General features: G+C 30.0%; 3 protein-coding genes across 4 annotated transcripts; 2 read left to right on the forward strand and 1 right to left on the reverse strand.

Moving 5' to 3' along the window:
- Positions 1–395: 395 nt before the first annotated feature.
- LOC145763233 (uncharacterized) lies at positions 396–3,770 on the forward strand. Its single transcript, XM_082574740.1, has 6 exons — positions 396–626; positions 780–1,026; positions 1,480–1,596; positions 2,072–2,204; positions 2,347–2,529; positions 2,642–3,770. Exons 1-6 carry the CDS (start codon positions 536–538, stop codon positions 3,440–3,442), a joined length of 1,572 nt encoding a protein of 523 aa, XP_082430866.1. The 5' UTR covers positions 396–535; the 3' UTR covers positions 3,443–3,770.
- Positions 3,771–4,186: 416 nt separating this feature from the next.
- Positions 4,187–10,150, reverse strand: LOC145764059 (follistatin-related protein 5-like). The gene is made up of 17 exons (XM_082575629.1): positions 9,994–10,150; positions 9,221–9,409; positions 9,009–9,123; positions 8,385–8,935; positions 8,138–8,261; positions 7,458–7,618; positions 7,242–7,373; positions 7,028–7,169; positions 6,686–6,823; positions 6,466–6,596; positions 6,185–6,391; positions 5,850–6,065; positions 5,566–5,767; positions 5,269–5,390; positions 5,104–5,200; positions 4,854–4,977; positions 4,187–4,485 (listed from the first exon to the last, which is right to left on the reverse strand). Exons 1-17 carry the CDS (start codon positions 10,114–10,116, stop codon positions 4,353–4,355), a joined length of 2,907 nt encoding a protein of 968 aa, XP_082431755.1. The 5' UTR covers positions 10,117–10,150; the 3' UTR covers positions 4,187–4,352.
- A 4,697-nt stretch (positions 10,151–14,847) lies between these two features.
- LOC145749758 (phosphatidylcholine:ceramide cholinephosphotransferase 1-like) lies at positions 14,848–24,293 on the forward strand. 2 transcript variants are annotated; one of them, XR_014283651.1, is made up of 11 exons: positions 14,848–15,008; positions 15,136–15,256; positions 15,548–15,730; positions 15,956–16,106; positions 17,621–17,713; positions 18,548–18,740; positions 18,855–18,972; positions 19,831–19,984; positions 20,113–20,279; positions 20,428–20,671; positions 24,101–24,293. XR_014283651.1 is itself a non-coding variant. In XM_082565620.1 (10 exons), the coding sequence occupies exons 2-10, from the start codon at positions 15,137–15,139 to the stop codon at positions 20,605–20,607; spliced, it is 1,359 nt and encodes a 452-aa protein (XP_082421746.1). In that variant the 5' UTR covers positions 14,848–15,008; position 15,136; the 3' UTR covers positions 20,608–21,881. The 2 variants fall into 2 exon arrangements, 1 of the variants encoding a protein (XP_082421746.1); XM_082565620.1 differs by lacking the exon at positions 24,101–24,293 and having other exon boundaries at positions 20,428–21,881.
- The last annotated feature ends 17 nt before the right edge of the window (positions 24,294–24,310 follow it).

Below are 24,310 nucleotides of genomic sequence, written 5' to 3' on the forward strand. Positions count from 1 at the left end.
TTAGGCCACGTATTCCTTGCCAATATACTTCAAATCAGTAAAATTTTTATCACAAAAACAAATTAGTACTGGTTAGTCAAAAAGTATAGACAAATATTACATACACATTAAAAACATTTTGTCAGATAGAAATTAGGTTAGCGTTGATTGAAATTTTTGTTTTTTAATTTGCAAAGTATTTATGAAGAAAGAAAATCCGTTTTTTGTTACGTGATATAAAGTTTTTTTTTTATAGTAATATGCTGCAGTCTAAACTCAAGTAATAAAATGGGTAATTACAATAGAGGTGTATTTGTATACATCGGTTAAACATCATTGCAAAAAGGTATGGTCTTGCAAGTTCACTAGACTTAAATCCTAAACCTGTTTTTTATAATGTATATACAGTGTTCGTATTAAAAAAAACTTGATAATATCTTGTAAAGTGTGTGCGAACTGGTATGCTAAGTATATTGCCGTAGGTAATTGCTTTGTTTAAAAGACTGGTTGCTGTTTTGTACCTTAAAAGCGTTGTCGAAAGCAGAAAAGAGACGATATGCTGAACCGCAAAGAGTTGGTTGCATTTATGTGCATGGTGTTGGTTAACAAAGTCGTATTGCAAACATTCAAACTACCCTGCCAAACAGGTATGTACATTTTATTGTTGTAAAGAAACAAATCTTGTTGTTTTAAATGACATTTAATTCTGTGCAGAACTTGACCCAATGCGACATTAAAGTATAACTGATTTTACTATTATTTGTTGCTTATTAAAAGTATTTTTATTATGTTCTACATAGGTTCAAAGCCACGAGCACCTACTATAACTGTTGGAGGTTTTACAGCTTTTCCACCAAGGCCGGTCTCTTTCGGACCCACTTTAGAAACTATCCTCGGTGTCCGGGTAATACGGTTTAAACCTAACCTGTGCTGCGGTCCCCGGGCATTTAATTCCGAAGTTGCGACGTGTTGCTTGGGTAAAGTTATTTCAACGGAAAAACGACAATGTTGTTTGGATGGTACGAATGTACCTCGTGAAAGTAGATGGTGCGTATATTTAGTTGTACACATAAGTATAAAATTAATAGTTTTTACCTACATTTGCTAAAGTATAATTAATTTTTATAACATGGTTTATTAATAGCCTATTATAAATAAAGCATCTATTGTACTATTTTATTGTTAAATAACATGTGCATTTTGTTAATCCACTGCACTTTACAAAACTAAAATACATCTCGGTGTGGGATAATCCATTTTGATCTTAAACGACATAAGTATATTTATTGTGTTTCGAGTACCCTGTAGTACTAAAAACCGCGTTTGAAGTTGCGAATCAACAAGTTAAAGTTTACATGACTGACATTACATAGTTTATTATTTCAAAATAACATATTTTTCCACTTTGGCGCCAGTACCGCAATAATCTATCCATATCAACAAACGTATTTAATTGTGACAAGGAATTATAAGACTTAATAACAACTTTTGAATTTACAGTTTATGCTACCCGACATCCAGTTGGATTATTGGCGAGCTTGAAAGATTGATGGATATTGAACGTCTTTTGACTTCCAGCATAGAAAATTTTATTGTTAAAATGGACGAACTTCGAAGGTAGGACAAATGTTGTTTTTTAACAAATATTTTTCAATGTGAATTTGGTAACATATTAATTTATATTTTAATAGATTGAATAAAGAAACTGTATGATGTTGATTATTTATGTAATCTTAATCTTATCTATCAGGAATACATTTTTTAATTGTTACTGTACAAAACCTTTTGTCTATTTTAGGTAATACTGTAGAATGATGACATTTAATTTGTGTTTTGTGATTCATTTGGCACTTACTTTATTGTGTTTTATTTGTTTTCACAACAAATTGTATTGTGTTCGAGTAGTTTAGTTTAAATATAGTTATTCATTGTTTTAAGCAAGCATTATTCACTTAAAATGACATTTTCGCCAACGCATTACAAAGAAATCATAATCTTGAATTAGACAGCTCATTATATGACAAGTTATATTTTAATCGTGAAGGGACATATGTTTACTTACATTAAGCCATTCCACCATTTTTATTTTTAGACAAATTGTTTCTATTTCGGAACATCTAGAAATATTGGACGCTAGGGCAAGTCAACTATACGCCCGCTTTTTAAACGAAATAGATATTGCTAGAAATCAAGATCCAGGAGAATTAGACTACATCGTCAGTTTGGTAATGTATATTTATGTTTATCTTAATCACTATCTTGGTATATTGATGTAAAAATACGAATGCATAAGCTTGCGTTTAAATTGTGTTTATTTGTTTACTCTTTTGAAAGTTATCATAACCTTAAGATTTTTTTATTCAAAAGGTTCTATTTCTTAACACAAATGAACAGAATGTAACTCAAAATACTCGAAAAACGTTAAACGGTTTAATCGAAGTTTCGCAAACTTTAAGAAACGATGAAACCACAAGTCCGTCTCCCACTAGAAGAAAACGAGCTCTTATCGAGTCCGACGAAATGGAAACCTCTCCAACTCTTCAAGATATAGTAAATTCAGTTTTACCATATTTGAATCAATCTTAATAGTTGATATCAGTTTGTTATAATTATTATGCTATCTGCTGTAAAATAATAAAAACATGTTGGTTTGTTGTATTAGATTAGACAAGAGATCGAAGTAACTCTTCCAGAAACAAACAACAGGGAGGTGATAGAAAGACTCATTCTTGATAGAAATGCAATTTTAAACAACATCACTAGAGACTCTAACTTTGTTGAGCGACTTCAGGGACAATTTGACAAACTTCAGCGCATACGAAGGATAATGGAAGCTGATCGCGATCTATTGGCAAGTCTTCGGACACTTTTAGATTCGATCCTGGATCAGGTTTTTTCTATGGAAGCCGCTTTTATTGAGGAGGAGCAAGCGTTTAATTCTGAACTAGCAAAAGAAGGTTTTCGTTTTAAAAGAAGTGTTAATCAAGAATTTAATGAGTTTAAAAACGTAAGGGCGGATGAAACTTTAAATAGATTAATTCCAAATCTTTTACCCCCTCCGCAGTTATTACCTGGTCGCAGAATTCCAACGACTAGAACAACATCAGATAGGACTAGTAGTAGAAGTAGTAGTAGTACTATAGAAACAAGAACTACCACCACCCTACCTACTACAAGTTTACCTACTACGCCTACAACTACAATGCGAACTACAACAAGAACAAAGTTTGTTCCTAACTGCGATTTTTCAGCTTGGGATGTTTATATAAACGGGTTTCTTACCAGAATCGATTTGGCAAACATTGATTTAAAGCGAATTAATAATTTTGAAGAGGAGAATGATGAAACGTATAGATCAACGAGTACAAGTCAAACAGAAATTCATTTCTTTTCCTCTAATACTCCGATGAATAATCCAAATAACACTCCCACAAAAAAGCGAATTCAGGAAAGCGTTTCGTAAAATTATTCTCGTATTAAATTATTTTTAACAATTTTTTGATTCTAGAACCCACAGATAGCTGATACAATATATTCCTGAATACCTCACATTATCATTAATTTATTCCTTCAATATTTATCAATTCACGATTAGCGGCTACTAACAGTTCTACTATTCCAGTGTTATGAAGTAAATACTTGTAGAAAATTTGACCGGTATAAAAAAAATGTAGGTTATACTTGTTATAATCTATTTATTAAATGCAATTTTATAAAAGGATTTACTTTGAATGCAACTATGCAAAGCTTTAGGCAGAACGTGCCAACATAGTAAACTCTTCTACCGTGTTTAGCCAATAAGCTTGCTATCTTTTTTTCTATATATCGTTTAATAAAAAGAAGTAATTTAAAATTTATGTAGACCATTAAATTTCTTTCTTTAAATTTTTTTTATGAACCACAAAGAAAACCAATACCTACGTGAAATATTTAATAACCAGGTTTAAAGTTGGGCATTCCGGTTATGTCTTACCTACCGCAAATAGTTGTGATAACTGTGCCTGGTAATTTAAGAACTTAATTATACTCTGTTAACAGAACATTATCACTTAGTCATTTTTACCTTGATAAATTCAAAAAAATATTAAACTCGAAAAGTTATAACTAAAATATTACATCATAGGAATTGGTTTATGATTAAGTTTAATCACATTTATATATATATATTCACCAAACATAAAATAACATACATATTTAGCGGGTTAAGATAACTTTAAACAATGCAGACGGGTTAGCCGAGTCACCACGGCCTGGGGCCTTACTCCAAATTTTCATTCATTTTCAGAAATTTTACAATTACGATTTTTAATTTCAAAATTAAAACAAATGTTTTTGTTTTCGTAAAATTGTTCACAAATTCAATTTTTTCCAGTCTATTTTAATTCATCGATCCATGCAATTGCAGTCGTCTCAATTAAGTCGTCAAATCGACATGATATTTCATTGGTTACAACATTGATGATTTCCAACTCGGTTATACCAGCGACAGCGATATAATTGTCGTACCTATCGCAAAAAAAAAATTAATTAACATACAGTCTCGGCAATACAAAAATATTAGTTAATATTTTTTTGTTTTAGAAATACGAGTTACATTGTTAAAAATTAAAAAAAAATTCTAGGTTTGTGTAGGCTACATAATGTCCCTTATAAGCCACAGGGCAAATTTCAAATTTTTTTATGTAAAAAAAATAAAGCGGTAAAGCTAATATTTACGCGACTTAAACATTTATTATCAAAAGACAAAATCTTTGTTTGTTAAATTATATTCTTCCAACATTGGCCTATTTTACCCATTTAATTGCCCAACAAATTATCTTACTGTTTTATAACAAGACAATTTAACGAATTTAGGTATCTTGTTTATTAATTACCAATTGCTTGCTGTCATTTTTCTGTTTTCGATCTCCGACGAAAGTTTGCCAGATTCGATAGGCGGAGCCAAACTGTCAATTACTTCGACTGCGCCATTCGCTGCATTCATGTACATAAGATCACCTACAAAAAACATTTTAATGAATATCAAATTAGGTGAAAACAAAAAATCAAATAAAGCTTTAGGCTTAAAAAAATATTATTATAACTTATACCTTAACACAGAAGTATATAATGTGTTATTTTTACCTTGGTCTTTTGACGATACATATATGGTTGCGGCTTCTAAATTGCCAAGCGTCTCCACAAAAATGGCGTCAGCTACTCTAAAGTTAGTGTGCAAAACCTGCAATAAACAAAAGTTTTATTTTATCATAATATTATTCGATTATTGATAATATTTTTTTTATTTACAATGCTTTCGGAAATATCTCCGGAAGCTGAAACGTTGTAAACTTTTAAAAGCTGATCAAATGGGAAAACTCGAACAAGATGACGCGAATCTTCGGAAACAAACTCTTGATCGTAACCAGTATCTAAAAACATTATAATCATACCTCCGTTAATATATAAACACTACTTTCAATGGGTTTAGTAAAAACCTTTAACAAACTTTACAAATTTTAAATTTTAGGTTTTTTGGAATTAAATGTCATAGAACATGACTGTTTACAGCAAAGTATGTAAGCAATTAAACTATAGGTCAAGTACCTTGATTCATATCTACAACTCGATTTGTTGTGTGCTCAACTGTCAACGTACGTGTTCGTTCTCCGTTACTAGTTTGACATGTAACATCCAAGCGACCCCCTATTGGCTGATAAGCAAAGCCAGTGGGTGTGCAGCTGTACGGAGTCAAGTTGATCATTTCAGGCTCATACAAAAGTGAAGACAGATTCAACTTGTAAATTAGCTAAATAAAAATTTAGAGTAAAATTAAATTACAAAAAATGACATTCATTAAGCTAGTTCAGAAGCTTTAACAATCTAAAAACCTGTTCATTTTTGTGTGACACAAATCCATATTTTGATTCGAAGTTCAAGATACCCTCTTTGGGAATATAAAACGCTTGTATGCTTAAGTCTACCCGCATACCGCCCTCTAACGGTTGAATTTGAGTGGCAGAGTGGGCACCAGGAACACTTGCAGCATATATTACTTGGATTGTCGATCGACTGGTTTGGTCAGAGTTGTGACAGAAGACAAACAACTAAAATGGATCACATACATTTGATAACGAGATTGCATATTTATTGTTGGTTTAAATTTTTTTTTGATTAAGCAAATAAAACCCAATTAAATTGAACATGTATAAAATTGTGCAAGTACTTGGTCAGATGACGCGACGTATTGCAGAGTTACAGGGGTTTCATCAGTTGCCAAAATTTCTACAACCCTTTGTAGTCGAATATCGACAACAACAATTCTATTTTCGTTCGGCTGTGTGGCATATACAAATCTAGATCCGACCGCAACAGCCATTCCCCAGATGCATTCGTGCTTACCTTCTTTTTCACTTAACTTACATAGTTTTCCCTAAAAAAACGCATTTAAATTAAAAATTAACGTTAATGAAAAAAAAAAAACCTTAATTAAAAAAGGAAAAATACCTGACGTAATAACCCTGGAACAGCATCAGAACTGTGAATATTTCTTAGTTCCTGACATGATAAAGGATTAATGATTCTAATACCCGAGATATGAAAAGCTACAAAAGATGCAGTAGCAGTGGTTGCAAAATCTAGAAAAGGAAATGGCCAATTAAAACAAGCATCTTTAATGATATTTTTCAACTTTACAAACAACATAAACACAATTATTTAAAATTACCTGAAACAATCTGTTTGTTGTCTTCAACAAAAATTGCAGCAATTTCTTCACTTGAATCTACTCCATTATTTGCAACACAACTGTAAGCTGCACTGTCATCGACATCAACGTTGTTTAGATGCAATTCACTATTATTACCTTGATAAGGATAATTAGAAGTGCGATAAATAAATCTAATATTGCTTTTAAAAATTGGATTACAACATATGTTTATGCAATATGAAATTACATTAACAATACGGCAAATTTTGTTGTACAACATTTTTTGTTGCACCACACATTTTTCATTGCATTAATTTTTGGTATCTAACTATGTTTCAGTAGTTTAATAATAGCAATTACCCATTAAAACGTATTTACTGCTGTCTGTATCGACTGGCTCGCCGTTAACTAACCACTTGATTGATGGCTGGGGAACTCCTTTTACGTGACAAAACACTGTGGCACTATTTCCTTCAATAACATGTTGGTTTCTTGGGTAAATCTATAAATGTACAAGTATAAGTAAAATGCATTTTTCTTGCTAAAAATATATTAAAATAAAATTTTTTCTAACCTCTACGTGAGGGCCGACGTGAACAGACAACATAATGACTTGGAAAATTTCAGGCCTCCTTCTTGCATGACAAGTATAGTTTCCAGCATGTTCGGGACCTATTCCTTTGATCTTCACAAAAACGTCGTTTACCTAAAAGTATGGTCAGTAACTTTTAGTTTAATATTACAGGCAACAAAAACAACAGTTTTTAATCAACATGTTTTCAGTTTTTACCAGAACATTCTTTGCCGAGTGGACATTAAGATCATAACCATGGCGACGCCAAACCGGTGATGGTTCTCCTTTTATTCCACATTCGAAAGTTACATCTTCCCTATAGTGAGCAACTACATTGACTTCACAATCTTCATTTTCAAGTTCCAATATTGTTACATCTAGAAAAAAACAAAATATGATAATTAAAGGATGGTATAAAATTTTTAGGTACTAAGGAGTGGCATTACTATAAAAATACAAAGGTTAAGTTGCTTTTGTGTATTACTTGCCATAAAAACACTTTCTAAATCGATGGGCAGAATAATTAACTTACACTCTATGAATAATTTAGCACGCTCTAATTGAAGTTGATTATTCAGAAAATATGGCAGTATTTATATTTCTTTTTTTTTTCAAAGACATATTATCTTTAACTTTTAGGTTGTGTTACTTCACGATTGCAGAAACAGGGTTGTATAATTTTACGATTCTTCAAAAAATATCGATTTTGAATTGATGAGAAAAAAAATAATTGTGCAAATTATATTGCAATGATTTTTATATATACGCATTGCTTTTATTTCTAATTAAAAAAACGTCAATGCCATTATTAAGTATTGATTTAACGTTGTATATTTATTAGAAATGTTCTGGGCAGAAATTAAATATTTAAACCAATATTTATACATCAAACTTACTGTATATAGCCAAAATTTCATGTAAATCAAGGTAGTTATCTTCGTTTTTATCAGCAAAATTTAAAAGATGAAAAACTGAACAGGGTGGTGGCATAACAGTGTCCAAATTTTCTAACATGACAAGCTGGATAAAAAAGTTAAAAGTAATTACCAATTTTAATATTTTTTGTGATTTTGTTTTAGATTTTATCTAACAGATTTTTTAGATTTTGATTTTATTTAGTATTTTTAAGGTTACTTTTCCCACCTCATATGTTTCTTCACTTCCAACTAAGCCATTGATATCAAGATCCATGAATCTAAACAAGGCCTTTACTGCATCACCTCTTTCGTTGCTTGTAATGACGTCATCGTTGTACGATGTGTCAAAAACAGCTTGTTTAGGACGTTCACTGTCTTTAAGAATAACATCTTGGTCGACTTGATTGGTAGTCGTCTCACTGACAAGTTCTGTTGAAATGAGGCGACTAACCGTTGGATGATTGGAAATGTCAATTTCTTGTGGACTTATAGTTGAAGAAAGTGCGATAACCTTTGGTTTTGCAACGTGGGTAATACTTACAGATTTTGGTGGAACTAAATCGTATTCGCCTGAATCGAATTCAATGCGGCTGGCTTTTTTGTGGTGAGAATGAATTCTTCCTGGCCGTGAACGTTTTTCTCGCTTTAGGATTTTGGATTTTGACAAATTTTTAACTTGTGTTTCAACTTTGTGTTGCAAATAGTTTGTTGCAGATAGATGGTATTCAAGGAAATGAACTAAGAATTTTTCAAACTCGTTTGAACTACATTCAGATCCTGAAAAAAAAGAACTTATAAAACTAAAACCATTTGTGTTTTATATGTTTATTCAAATACAAAACTAACGAACGTTTGTAAAAGCAGTCTTTATTTCTAGCATCGTAGATATTTTGCATCGAAGTACAAGATTCTTTGTACATCTCGCAATGGTTTTCGTAAAAATTATTGTCTGTTCCGCAAAGAGGCTAAAATGCAAATGTGTTGTATTTAATTTTTAATGAAAATCTTACTCTATTATCAGAATGCAATATATATAACCCGTTTATTTTATATGAAAATTACCTTGGTAACTTTTTTGCAATGTGTCTTGCAAACGCAACTGGCACGCCCTGTTTTGGGATTTACTTGGCACTTTTGCCCAGGGTAGCATCGCTTAAAATAACAAGGATCGCTTTTTAGTTGATGCAGTGAATGATGAGACACTTGTTTTCTCTTTACATCATTTCTTATTAACTGGAGCTCGTTGAAATCCTACAATATAACATATGTTTAAAGAGCTAATTGTGAATTGGTTATTGAAAAAACTAAAAACAATTGATGGATTAAACTTGTAAGTGTATTCATTATCTTTTTATGAATGTGGATAACATGAGGTATTTAGTTAATAAAAACATGGATTAAAATTGCCCATTGTTATTTCTTGCATTAGTGCCCATCTGTTGCCTGTAAATTGGTATTTTAAACCAAGCACTAAATATTCATGAAATATTCAGTGCATCGGAAAGAAAGTAATATGCTCTGCCTCGTTTATTATTCATGTGATGCAGTTGTTGGGTGATGACGTTATTTTTGTAGGGAATAATAAAACGTCAATACAAAATCAAATTCACAAGCATTCTTTTTATACTTAATCGTAAATTTTATTTCATTTCTTATTTTAACATATATAAAGTAGGTTTTTAGACAAACACTAATTTTTTATATCTTACATTCTTACCGGTAATATTTATAACCAATTTTTAGTAACATAAATTAATATTTTCATATTAAAATTAAAGCTAAATTAGTATGTTAAAATAAATACGAATTAAACTGTAAAAACTTTGTTGATTTACCTGGTCTTGATCAATTAAAGGGTCCTGGGCTATAATCTTTTCCAATTGTTTTTGTTTTGTTGCATGGTTACTTGAATTTTGTGATTTCAAGCCTTTTGAAAATTCACTTAAACTCAAAAACATGCCAGATATTAAAATGATTGTCTTTAAACTTAACATTTTGCGATTTCTATCTAAAATTATAAAAAAAAACTTTATTTTGTACATTGATGTAGCTTTTATTTTTATATTTAACATATTAAGATCTCTACTCAAATTTTATAATAAAATTATAATAGAATTTTAACCACCTTATGATACTAAAATTTTCTGTTTAAGTTATCTTTTATATAACTTGTTCTCACTTCTAGTACACATTTGCAATGGTTGTGCGCACTTGTTTCATATTTCTTATACTTGATCACGGGACATCTGTTGCTTAGCCTTTTTCTCTGTTGCAATGCACTTTATCGATCCACCTTCTTAATTAGTTTTTAGTTCGCGTACTGGATTACGACCCTTTAACGGCTTGCATCTACTTTTCAGAATTGTTTTTATTTTATGTAATGTGTCCATTTTTGTTAAAGAGTATCGAGGTTTTAAAACAAATCAATATTGCATTCCATTAACTGGCTTTGGAAATTTAAAAGGAGAAAAATATAGGGCGGATTAAACTAACATGTCAATAAAATATGATACAATATATATATGTATATCAGTTTTTGTAAAACTCTATGTTTTATTAAAACAGGCTAAAAATTATTTATAAATATCATTTAAAAGGTTTTGTTTTTTTCATAAATTTATTTTGTAAACACTAAAAAACTAAGAAAATCGTTTAATATAAACTTAAGTGCGTTCTAACTTGAGTTCAATTTAACAATTTCTTTTGTATTATAACAGTTTAATGGTTTACCCATTCAACAAATTTATTTATGTTGTAAGTTATATTGGTCGATAGGTGACGTCCCTGAGCTGAACAATATGCTTGGTATTTTTTATTTATATCAAGATTTTTTCAATTTTTTTATTTACCTATATATTTTTTAATAAATTTATTAGTTTTTATATTAAGATTAATTTAATTTGTTTTATATTTAAAATTTTTTTGTACAAGTTGAAACTCTAACTTTATTTAACAACCAAAAAAGAAAGGGAAAGTAAAGTTGTGATGCTTACAAATTTCTTGTAAAATGAACTTGTATAAAAAGTTTTTATAAGCTTACAATTAAACTAAAGGCTGTGCAAATATCAGCAGGCAGAACTGTTTTATAAACTAATAAAACCATTCGGTTAGTACATTATAAACTTTAGGCCAATTGTATGGTTTGTGTAGTTTATTTATAAATAATTAATTGTAGTTACTTTATTTTAATACTCTCAAAACTTCTTTTACTTTTAAACTGCATTTTAGCTTAAACGTTAAAATATAATGCTTAAAACTTAATATAGAAGGTCCAAAGTTTTTTTGTCACAATATTTGCAGCAAATACAAATTTTACGATTTCACAGCGCAAAACATTTTTTTTTTACATTTACATTGCACACGGTGGACTTTGCTCAACCGACCTCGAGTTACGTTACAACTTGCTTAATTGCATATGTTGAAATATTTCTCTGAATCTAATGTGTTACAAAGTTAAGCCGCCTAAATCAATCAATCTCATTGATAGTTAACACAATGGTGATATTCGTTTTATAAAATGCTTTTTTGAGTGTGTGAATATTAATTATAAAAGTGTGTGACCGTTTTTGTCTGTGAGGTATGCGTGTGTGCGCGTGCATTATTATGAAAGCTATCAAGCCGCGAATGAGTTCTAATTTTAAAATCGAAACCCGCATGAGCACAGACAACAGCGAGACTTATATATTTTATCACAGCAAGCTATAGTATAGTACAGTAACAATATTGCAGTCGTCCAGCAGGCCTGCTAGGAATTAAAAAGTAGGGTAACATGTTTAAAGAAAGAAAAAACAACTTGCACATAGCTTCCTTAACAGCTGCTGATGCTGTAGTAAACAATCGGTAGTAATTAACCATATGCCAAAGCTATGACAAGAACTGTCCATAAATTATTAAAGAGAAACTGAGTCAGTATTATTTTTTACCAGGCTTATTTTTTACTAAGAAAAAGTTTACTGATAAAATACAATATCCTGATGTCAGGCCATTTTGAATGACCAACTTAAAAAATAGTCACGACTTCAAATAACGACAGATTGTTAGACGCAGGGACCTAAACAAAAATAGTTATTTGTGTTTATATTAACTCCTAAATGCCTAAATTTTTTAAATTTATAAATTTTAAGTAGTTGCATTATCTTTTTTTACCAGCCAGTAAACTATTTTAGCTTATGTGTAAACCGATTTTAAAGGGCTATCGTATTATGTAAATATAGTTAGTGGTTGATGTAATGCAAGACTATAGAAACCGCTTTGTGTATTTAACAGCTATGGCAAGTTTAATACAGTACGAAAATGTACGAACATTGTGTTGAAATAAAAATATAAGAGACAAGTTGGTATTAGAAGGTTTAAAAATTAAGGGCTGTTAAATTTAGGTCGTTTTAATAAACATAATAAAAAAAGGAAGTTAATTAATAATTATTTGAAATACGCTCTCTTTCAAAATTGTCTGACTGTTATTTTTTTGCAGTAACATTTTTTTTTCAACATTTTATTGTCCATCTTGTTTCTTGTGCTATTTAAACAGCAAAACGCTAAACATACTTATATTTATACTCAGTTTAAAGAGGAGTCAGTTACAAAATAAATTCATGAAAGTAAAAGCATATTTTTTAAGAGAAACTTTTATTTAATAGTCTTATTGTTGATTAACTTTCCTATTTGTGTTTATTGTAATCCGGTAGCGTAAATTTTTATTTTGTTTAGTAAGCAATAAGAAAAGGTTAGTTGTTAAAATTACTGAGGTAATCAATAATATAACAAAAAATATAAACCCTGTAAGATGTAGGTAAAATGTATTTAGTATCTAAATTTAAAATATCGCTGACATTAAAGTTTGTATTTAAGTCAATGTGATTTTTGTGTAACTGCTGGGGTAGAACTTTGTATATTTAATAACGGTAAGAAGTTCTAAAACAGTTGATTTTACGTTTTAGTTTTGATGTTACTGCTTATATCTTTACATTCTTATAATAAAAAATGTCACTTAATGAAATTTTCTTATAGGCAAAGGGTGTTTTATTAGATTTTATGGTCTTGCTTTTAAAGTGCTCAGGTATTAAACATTTAGCCTTTGATGAACAACATGTTCCGTTATAGTTTGTTATAACGGGTTTAATTTGTATTTATCAACGGTTGTGTTTTTACACTACAATTCTCATGCTCTTATAAGTACCAACTAAAGTCATTTGAAGTATCATTAAAACTTGTTGAGCTTCGACTGATTGAACGAAAATATAATTTTGCCATACTTTTGTGTGTTTTGTGAAGGTAAATCGGCAAAATTAGGCCTTATAAACAAGCAAACTGCTTCAGAAAGTTGTTATAAAACTTAAAGTTCGTGTTATTCGTATAAAGTGTATGGTAGAGAAAGGAGGTTTAGTTCTGTTTTTTATACATACGACAAAAAGCCCACATATAAGGTGTATTATGTAGCAAAGTAGAATGAAAAGCAATGCACTTATAGACTTGGGCTTTTTCAGAACAGTGGTAGGATGTAACCCTAGTTAATCAATACATAAAGGGAAGTCGTTGGCATTTGTAGGAAACTATAGTTAGCACTACAGTCCACTAAATAATAAACCGTATTTACTTATTACGTACTGATGTTTAGAGACAAGTTGAAAGCAACACATAATCAAAAACGTGGAATAAATTAATACATATAATAAAGGAATAGTATTAGGGCAGGTTACCCTCTTTACAATAAGGACTATATATTATTTATGTTTTAAGTAATGGACTTGTGCAGCATAGAGGATATTTGTATTAAGATATTATTTTACATTCAGTACGTAGCTAAAGAGTTTTTTATTGGTTTTTGAATTTTAATTATAACATGAAGGTCATAGCTGGATATATAAATGGAAAGTTGATTTGTTTAAAACGCCAGGGAAAAAGAACTGTTAATTTAGCAAGCTTGTAGTTCGACGAAATCTGGTTTAACGACCTTTCGAATCGAATGTCTGTCTACATAAGCTACTTTCCTTTGTCTCGCTTAAAATAAATTTAGTTTTTTAAGGGCAATTTGTCCACGTGAATTACTAAATTTCTGCAATAACATTTGACCATGTTTATCGTAATCAATTATGTAAATATATTTTAAAGTAAAAGTATTGTTGTAACATGATCACTGTAGATTTAGCAAGCGTTTATAGGTTAATTTTTGTTATTTTAGGTTCAGCGTATAAACTTAAACTAAAGGTTTGTTGTCATAACTTACTTCCTTTTCAGTTGCTTTGTTTAGAAGAATTAAACATCATAATTCACTCTATGATGTCATCCGTGCGGAATATATCTACTATACGAGTAATTGGGCATTTAGTTAAGTCGTTGTTCAAAAGTGTACCTTACTCATTTTTGTACTTTGTAACTTTTTCTCTTAAGGTTTGTAGGCGTCCAGGTGTAATGTTACAGTGAAGTACAATGTAAGTTACTTCAATACATTGTTAGCAGTTAATTAGATAAAACAGTAGTGCGGACAGTGAATTGACTTATAACGTTTTTTTTGCCTTTCTTTAAGGCGTTTTTCTATGTTAAAATTTACTCAATAACTTTGTAATGATATCAACCTAAATCTGTTATAATTACTTTTTACGCGTACGTTAGTATATATCTTTATTAACTTAAAACAATTGTAATCTTGCTTAACCTAAATTGCACTCTCTATACATTATGTTTAGAAAATTTGCCTTTCTTTTTAGCCTAGGGACATATAGGTAGTAAAACAAAGAAACGTTTTGCATTTAAATTGATTCGCTGTAGTGAAGAAAAATATTTGTATGAATGGAAAAAGCGTGCGTAGTAGAATAGGAAATATTGAACAAAAAAGGTCAAGTTGCAACTAAAGGTAAAACTGGTTATTATTTTAGCCAAATAAAAGACTTATATAATATAATTTGAAGTTAGAATCAAACTAATTTTTTTTAATGCTCGTCTGTCACAGCTAGCAATTGTAAAAACCTGAGTTAATTTAGAATGGAGAAACATGCGACGATAGAAATGACGTCGTTGGAAAGTGAAGACGGAGATGTTTCACACTGGTCACCTCACACGGTTTGCAAATGGTTTAAAGAAAATGGACATCCACAATATGAGGTGTGTACACTTTGAAATTTAGGTAATTTTGTACTAACTTTTTAAAGTAAAAAGTAATCATATGATACTGTAATTATTGTGGTAAAAAAACTATTTTTTTTTGTTTGTATAAACTACCTTTGAATTGTATTATTATTTATGGTTTTTAATAAAAAATATTTGAATAATAATCGTCACAGCATCTGGAGAGTTCAGTTAATAAAAACATGTTTGTTTTGTTAAAATTAACACTAGTCTTCCAATTTTTTTTTTACTACAATATTTAATTTATATGCTATTTTTTTAAAATAGAAGGATATACTACATGCATCTTTTAACGGAGAAAACCTTCGAAAGTTATCCCGGGATGATTTATACCATGCTCCGTTTCACATGACTGATTCATCTGAAATTGACCAACTAAACATCTGTATTGAATCCCTTAAAAATTCCCAACTCGACAAATACATGAAAACTATTGAATTCGAAAGAAACGTAAGTTTAACAAAAGGCTTATTTACATACTAGTGAAATTTATCTTATTTGTGTTGATAAGTTCTTTTCTGTGTATTAATAGACACTAAGCTCTACACAACCCACAATGTTTATCTAAGTTTAAAATCTGTGGGTATAATTTTTTGTTTGTTGTTTCTATATCGTATTTAATAAGTAAAATGTTGCAAATTTGTAATATTACACTAAGAAAATGTTTTTAAATAGGGTAAACGAAATGGTTATATAAATCATAATTCAAACAATCATTCTAAGTCTAACGGGCGAATTCCAAACGGTTTTTCACATAAAGATGAAAAAATTCAAATTGAAGGAAATTATCAATATAACAGCAATGCTACCACTCCCTTACTATCAGGTTTTAATTTACAAAATGTCTGCTCTAATTACTAAATTACACAAATATATACATTTTACAAGAAAAATTTCTGTAATAAAATCTTCCACTTGAATATACAAGGATTACTAAACACAAATCAATGAAAATAGAAATATATGTATACTAAATAAGTCTAAAACAATAGCTTAATATGATAAGATTGTGTTTGAAAACTAATAGATAAAGTGCATGACCTAGTTGTTAAGTAGAACTGTATTTTTAAAGGTATAATTAGACCAGTATTTGATTATCTCCAATGCCACTTAAATACAATATTTGATTGCACAATGCTATGATGCAATCAAAACAGTCTGATTAAATATTAATGACACTAGCATGTCACTAATGCACACCGGTAGATTTAGCTCTAGAAAGTATGGAGTTTTATATCAAATCAAACAGACTATTTTATTATAAACAAATAGGATAAGTTTAGATCCCAGATAAAATCTTAAAGTTAGGCTTAGAATAATTTAGTTAGTTTTTTAACTCATTTTTGATCTTGGTCTAGCTTATGTTTTAATAAACTGATTTTTATGTTTTGGGGTTATCAATGTGTATTAAAATGTTCTTTAAGGAAAGTTATGACCTTTGTAATTAATTAAAATTACCATGTTTTTTTTTATTTTTGTAGATAAAAGACTAGGCTATAGTAAAAGGTAAGGTACCAGCTATAGTTTATGCTGTGTAGTTTAATAAAATAAAACTATTTAACAGGTAGAAAGATGTGAAAGACAGAGTCTACATGGCAGTGACAGTAGCCCCTCATTTAAAAGGCATGTTTTTTACAACTTAAGAAAATCATTTTCAGATATGTCCAATTTAAAGAACAATTATCAAAAGTCAGACCCAGATTTAGACAAGAAAATACTAGTTACCAAAAAGTCGCAAAATTTTATTAGTTTTTTTGCTTCCAAGTATTTATCCTTCCTAGGAAGTTGTGTGGTTAAAGGGGTGATGTGTTTGTGTGAGGGTAGAAAAGTAGAGATAATGGAAAGAGGGTGTACTGTCAAAGAGGGGGGCTGGGATTCACCCAATTCCTCATGCAGGATTTTAAGACCTTCTCAAAGATCATGTCCAACTGAACATCTTAGAAGTGGAAATGGTAAAATTATAACCTAAGCTAGTTTTTAAGGGAGAAAAAGGTTAATAATTTTAATAGATATGTTAGTAACGCATGTTAAGAATTATGCTACTGTAACTGTAACACATTTCCTCTTCATGACATAACACGTTTATTTTTTTTAAAGTTTTTCGACTTTTCTATAATTAATTACCTACACAGAATCACAAATTAGGTTACCACGCACTGCACTACCACAACATACACAGCATAAATATTTATCTTTACAAAATATCTCAAGATCACATCTTTTGTTTATTGATTAAATTTTTTAAACCTTATTTAATTTTTTTTGTCAGTATATAATGGTATCACCAATTAATGAAACAATAAATACAGAATATTAAGTAATTTTGATTTTTTAATTAAGGTGATGATCTTGGAAGTATAAATCACACAAGTATAGAACATTATCCTACAGAATACTTCAAAACAGCTGCATCTATTGTTTATATGTTCACAGGTATTACTTGTTTGGTTTATAAAATTACATGCTGGTTTTGAACACAGTTGTATGTTTTGCTCTTATAAATATAAACAAAACATATATAAATATAAATTTATACACTCCAAAACATTCTTATTTTAAATCTAATGGGAATGTAGCCAAATGAAATTAAGTAAAACACCTTGAATGTCGTATTATTATGCCATGTATGAACTTAGTACTGTTTAGTTACGGTTATTATTATAACATGGTCGCAGTATATAATCGGTCGCTTTAAAACAAATGCGGTAATCTTAAATTCTCGGAAAGCCTGCACAATCTACCAAATACTTGAAATTCTAGCAATGCCAGTCATCCGGCTTTGAACTAAGAAACATGACGTCATTTTTGAGCATGGCATGCAGAGTTGTATAAGGTTAAATTTGTGCGCTCATACGAAGGATTATATCCGTTTCGTCTCAACTTTTAATATAGTCGCGTGGGTTGTTCAACTTCTGCTTAGTTAGTAAAGCTTGCGGCATAGTTAACTAAAAACGCTAAACCGATTCGGCAAGTGGTTGAAGCTTTTATATTCTTATCGGTATAATGTATTGGCGGTTAGATTTTTGGCTAGATAATTTTATTTTAGTCTTAAACGCGGTTTAATTTAATTTTACCATAAACTGGTATCAAAACACACTGTGGTACTATTTAACCTTTATTTATTTATTTTTGTAATCAATGACGTATAGCTGTGTGTTGCGTAACGCTAAGCCCCCGTAAACTTTTTTTTCTATTAATACAACAAAATCGATTTTATACAAAGAACAAAAAATAATTTTGCTGAAGTTGACAATTTCTTTTGTTCAGCTTTTATGGTGTCTGTGTTCACGCTTCAGTTGGTCCACGAGCGAGTCCCGTCCATGACTGAAGGACCCCCTCTACCGGATATTTTTTTTGATATTGTCCCACGTCGAGTCGAAAAGGCGTTTAGCATCTGCGAATCGATTGGAATGATTTTAACCATTTTTGTTGTTATTTTAATGTTTTTTCACAAACACAGGTAAGATATCATTATGTATTCTTGTGATAATCAATTTACCCTTTTAGTATATATATATATGATAACTTGAAATATTGATTTTAGAGTCTAACATTTAAAATTTTTATTTTTTAGGTCAATTATTGCCCGTCGCTTGTTTTTTATATTAGGAACTTTATATTTTTATCGATCTCTAACGATCTATGTAACAACACTTCCCGTACCAGGCATGCATTTTAAGTGTGCACCAAAGGTAAATTTATTGTTGTTGTTACTTAAAGGGTTAATATTTAAGTTAAAACATTTTTTTAAGATTCAACACTAAAAAAACATCATTTTACAGTAGTTTCGTTTTTATTGCTTAACTCTGTATGATTTTTAGGTAATTTTAAAGACTTTATTCTAGAGCTTACAAGCTTATTTCTATATTGGGCGCTGTTTGACGTAAATTAGATTTTTATCGTTTTAAATTTCACGGTTTACAGAAATGACATTAAAACCGCTTTAACATAACTGAGCGGAAAGTGCCAATTTAATTAAAAAAATGTTGTGCCTTTGAATTTAAAAAACACTTTACTTATAAAATAACAAGGTTGTCATATGTTTTTTGTATGATTAAAGTTGTTTTTTTTAAGTTCAGATAACTTTTATTGTTACCTAGAACAAAAATTAGTTATATAATTTAAAAAAACTGGTTTGATTGGTGTTTAACTGCTGTAAACACTGGAATTTGGTCAATGTACAAGTTGTACAACTGTCATTTTGTTTGTTTAATTCATCAATCAGAATTCCCATCATTTTTTTTCCTGTGATAACATAAAATCAATATTTGATTTAACATGTTATTTTATGATTAAGTAAAACGAATTGATCAGCAAAAAATTGACGCCGTCACTTTTAGGTTTATGACCGTGATTCAGTGTAGTTTAAATGTTTTGACAAAGGGGTTTTCGTTGTTATAAGGTTATATAAGGGGTTTGTGATTATAAATCACGTGCAATCGTTATGTAACACTTTACACAAATTTGTAAAGGTTGATGTAACTTGATACTGTTTAGTCTTTTGCATTAAACTTTATATCTGTTGTTAACATTTATAAATTCTAATTCAGGCACACGGTAAATTATCAGTGATGATTGGTCGTGCTTTTGGTCTTTTATTTGGGGGTGGTCTTTCTGTTACAGGTTCGCACCATTTGTGTGGTGATTATTTATTCAGTGGCCACACCATTATGTTAGTGGTCACATACCTAGCAATACACGAATGTAAGTTGTATACAGTTAAGAAATAATTTTTAAATTTTTTGTTTTTTGGTCGGGTAGACCGGATACATGTTATTTAGTAATCAAAACGTTAATCATCTCCGCATTTAAACCATAACAAAATTTCACAGATTCACCGAAACGATGGTGGTGGTTACATTGGATTTCGTGGCTGTTATCTGCAACCGGAATAATCTGTATTTTGTTAGCACACGACCATTACACTATAGACGTTGTTGTCGCTTATCTGTTAACGACTAGACTGTTTTGGTCCTATCACACTATGTGTAATATAGCGGTAAGTGTTTGAAAATTTACACTCATTATGTAATAAATATTTAAATTTAAAATGAAAAAAATTTGGCTAAGACCAACATTTTTTTTCAATTATATTCAGATGACATTTTATTGAAAACCTGTTAATGCTTAAATTTGTTTATTTGCAGGCGTTAAAAGACATAAGCAATTCAAACATGCTAAGTCGGGCATGGTGGTTTAAAATATTCGAATATTTTGAGTGCAACGTAGCGTCCAATGGCTCCCTCCCGCGGCAGTATGAATGGCCGTTACCGTGGCCTAGATTTGCATCAACTTCTAACAAACGCTCACCTATAAAGGGCGTATGACGTCGACAGAATACTCTAACATGATTGGATCACATGCAGAAATAAGGCGTACTCGTACTTCTAGGTATAGATATCTAATGCATGCTGCTAGCTGCTAAAAACTATATTTTTCGGAATTTTTAAAAGAGTTTTGCAGTTTGATTAAATATAAGCGGTGGTATGACGCACATAAGAGCAAAGCTTTTTGATGTAATTGCAATCCTTGCCGAAACCCTAATTTAAGCAAACTTTTCACATCGAACTATTAACATCTTCAGTAATTTTTTTAGTTACTAATCAAGGTACTTCTTACGTAATGTAAGTTATTTTTTATTACACATTGTCTTAAAACAAGATTTTTTATATACAGTAGCAAAAAAGGTGAACTATACAAAGTTTTGTGAATGCTTTACTGTTAACTAAACTTTTGGTAAATAGCATCAACTCTAAATCTAGTAATTTTACAAAATTATTTTTATTCTACTACAAAATAAGAAGCCGAAAAAAACGGGCGAATTTGCCTTAAACTTACACATCAATTAAAAAACTTATTTTTTCCATCCAGTGTTTATTTTTTATTTTACCTGCGTTTGTTTTTTACTTTTTATTCCTTGTCTTCTTTTGATTGAACATTCGAACGACCAAAATTGCCTGAATTGCTTGCGCAAGTCTTCAGCATTAGCGTACATGACATTTAATTGCTGCAGTTTTTTGATGGCTGAGCTTTATATATAGCGGGCTGAAAACATATATACGTAACTATTACGCTTCAGATTGGTCGATTTAGGCATTTACTGAATTCTTATATTTTCTTGAAAATGTTAAGTTCTTTATTTTATAAGTGTTACTGAAACTTGAGTTAGATATATCCGCTGTGAGTTTTAAAATGAACCTTAAGTTGTTAATTAATTTGTTTTCGACTGAGTGCAATTTTACTATAAAACGTATGCTTAACTTTTTTTTTTAATTATGACGTCATTTTTGTTTTCTCTATAAAAATTTTTTTTGTAAAAGTATTACCAGTACGATATTTAAATATGGCTGTGTTATTTATTTCAAATTTTTGCCAAATATTTGTATGTTTGTTGGTAAAATAGCCATGACTTATATTCTGTATTTGTTATCATAAAACTTTTAACGAACTTGTGTTTTTTATGGTTTTATCTGCTCTCGTATTTTAACCGTTGTTATATTGGGTTTGTTGACATTCTAGTTTTACTATTTCGTTTTTTTTGTTCGTTTTTTTTATGTTGGTTTTTCATCAAAATATTTAGTTAAATACAAATCGTTCGATAAATTGTAATCACATTGGAAGTATAGGCAGTATAAAATAGCTTAGATTTAGGTTTTGTTAATTATCTAAATGTAGTTGACGGGTTAAAGGTAATTGATATATATTTTAAAAAGCTAGGTTAAACAAAGTATAGCACACACATACCAAAGTTACCGTTATAAAGATAAATGTCTATATAACGTCTGCAGTTAACGGTCAGTTTTTAAAACTTGAAACATACGAAACCTTAGTTCTTATCTTAGTTATTTTTGGCAGTTTGAATTGTAGGTATTTTTTTCGTCTATTTAAAAAAAAATTTGTTATAAATTGTTTATGACTTTTGGTAAGTTTTTTCGCTATCACGATTCTTCGAAAATGTTATATGACGGTTAAATCATGAGTCACGATTGTATGGCAAAGATATTATGGTCGATTTGAAGGATAATGTTCTAGCCGTAACGCAAGCGCAAAAAGGATTTACGTTTTAATTATAGATGAAAATGCATGTTGTAGTGCATGTTGTAGAAGGCTATTCTTTGTTTATTCTAACTAAAAGCATAACATTGGTCTATAACAGTAATTTTCTCTTAGTCATAATTAGCTTTTTATAATTAGAGCAAAATTCAAGTTATTATAAAGGTTTAGAGAAACTTTTTTTCAATGTTTTTAAGTAAGAAAGCTATAGAAAACTTGGACAAACGAGTACAGTCATATGGTGAAAATGTCTGTTTTATATTGCCAACGAATTTCCTCAATATGTTTGTATAGGCTGTTGTTAATATGCTTTACAATATTGCTGTATTATGGTCTTTTTTTGTATAGCTTAGGGCCTTAAAATAAATGATTTTCACTACTGCAAGTAAGCGTTTACTTCAGCAGTTAACCATAGCAAAAAGGCAAAAGGAAGTAACCATCAGTAGTTTGATTTCGAGTTTAGGCAAAGTCTTAGCGTATATATCAATCATCAATTAGATTTTTTTTAACGTAAGAAGATATATGGTTTGTTGGATACAATTTAAATGTTATATATAATGTTGTTTGTTATATGCGAAGGAAATGGTCTGTCATTTCCGATGCAAATTTAAACACAGAGGTCGTTATCAATCACAAAGCATGTAGAAAACTGTGGAAGTAATGTTTATTAAGTTCAATTTAATATCTGAATCAAAAATAGCTGAAACAGTAAACTAGTAATTTTTAATACTTGAGCCCAGCTTAAAGATAACCGATAACGTTGCTTGACTTTGTATACTAAGTACACACGCGCACACATTTTAAGTAAACAGGAAAAATTGTATGTGCCTTCAGTTATATACGCTTTTATGATAATACAGATGTTGTATACAGTATTAAATATAAAAACTTAAAACTGAAATAGAAAAAAAACTTTCAATTTGGGTATACATAAAATATTGGTATTAAAGTTTAATTACGTTAACATTTAACAGTTCTGTAGTACAGGCCTATCAAATAATTTTCTGTTATAATATAACTTTAGTTATTATAAAGTTTTAGCGTAGTTTCCAAGTTCTAGAAGTAAAAAAAACAAGCCTAATTTAGCTTAAAAAATGACGCTCTGTCAGTCAACCGTTTAACTTACCGAGAAACTGGAATCTATTTTTACTTATCTGTTCGTAGGACAATTTTTAAAAAAATAACTAAATTAACATATGTTATATAAAAATTGCAATTTGTTGTGCATTAAATAAATAAGAAAAATGCATAAAATGCAGTTAGTTGTGTTAAATTATTTAGAAAACCAAGTATGTTATTCCCAATGGTAATAATGGTGACGGTGTCAATTGACATGACGAGGCAAATATTAACCTAATGACTTCACAACTTAAAAGGTTAAAGACTAATCAAAGGCATTTTGATATGAAACCAGGACCTACTGTTGTTGTTGTAATTGGCCTGAGAGCTTAAAGTTTAAAAATAACTATAAAAAAACAAAGTAACTTAGTCGTTAATTTAGTTAAGTTAGTATACACGTTAAAGGATAGTGTTATTTAAGTAAAAAAGGGAAGTTTTGTTTTAAGTGTATTGTTAAAATCTTGTAGTATGTAAATTTGTAGCCGAAAATTGCTGGTTATTTAAATTTTATTATAGGGGTTTTGTTATACATAGCTTTTTAAAAGAGGCTTTTTTAAGATCAATGATTAATTTTAGGGTAACCATAGTCGAATAGCTGAAATTATAAGTCGATTATGTCAACAAGAAAACGTATTTATTTTTAAATAGTATGTGCCCTAATCAATCCACGTAGTTCTGCTTATCCGATTGGGAAATCGCCAAAGCGCTAATTGGAACCACCATTGATTGAGAATGGAATTACATTGCCATACGCAAAAGTACGCGGTCGATATTCACTGCTGTTGCAGTTGAATTTGATTCGTTTGAAAATTCGATTTTGTTCGTACTACAACTTTTGGTAAATTTTAAGCAAGAGAA

Source organism: Corella eumyota, chromosome 1 (genome assembly GCF_963082875.1).
Source record: "Corella eumyota chromosome 1, kaCorEumy4.1, whole genome shotgun sequence".
NCBI lineage: Eukaryota > Metazoa > Chordata > Ascidiacea > Phlebobranchia > Corellidae > Corella > Corella eumyota.

What these genes read in the sequence shown, in the direction of transcription:
- LOC145763233 (XM_082574740.1), top strand. Translation starts at nt 536, where the DNA reads ATGCTGAACCGCAAAGAGTTGGTTGCATTTATGTGCATGGTGTTGGTT. An exon ending in AAAATGGACGAACTTCGAAG is followed by an intron (nt 1,597 to 2,071) that starts GTAGGACAAATG and finishes TTTTATTTTTAG; the next exon opens with ACAAATTGTTTCTATTTCGG. An exon ending in CTCCAACTCTTCAAGATATA is followed by an intron (nt 2,530 to 2,641) that starts GTAAATTCAGTT and finishes TTGTTGTATTAG; the next exon opens with ATTAGACAAGAGATCGAAGT.
- LOC145764059 (XM_082575629.1), bottom strand. Translation starts at nt 10,116, where the DNA reads ATGTTTTTGAGTTTAAGTGAATTTTCAAAAGGCTTGAAATCACAAAAT. An exon ending in TAAAGACTGCTTTTACAAAC is followed by an intron (nt 8,936 to 9,008) that starts GTTCGTTAGTTT and finishes CTTTTTTTTCAG; the next exon opens with GATCTGAATGTAGTTCAAAC. An exon ending in CAGTAAATACGTTTTAATGG is followed by an intron (nt 6,824 to 7,027) that starts GTAATTGCTATT and finishes ATCCTTATCAAG; the next exon opens with GTAATAATAGTGAATTGCAT.
- LOC145749758 (XM_082565620.1), top strand. Translation starts at nt 15,137, where the DNA reads ATGGAGAAACATGCGACGATAGAAATGACGTCGTTGGAAAGTGAAGAC. An exon ending in TACCACTCCCTTACTATCAG is followed by an intron (nt 16,107 to 17,620) that starts GTTTTAATTTAC and finishes TTTTTAATTAAG; the next exon opens with GTGATGATCTTGGAAGTATA. An exon ending in ACACTATGTGTAATATAGCG is followed by an intron (nt 20,280 to 20,427) that starts GTAAGTGTTTGA and finishes GTTTATTTGCAG; the next exon opens with GCGTTAAAAGACATAAGCAA.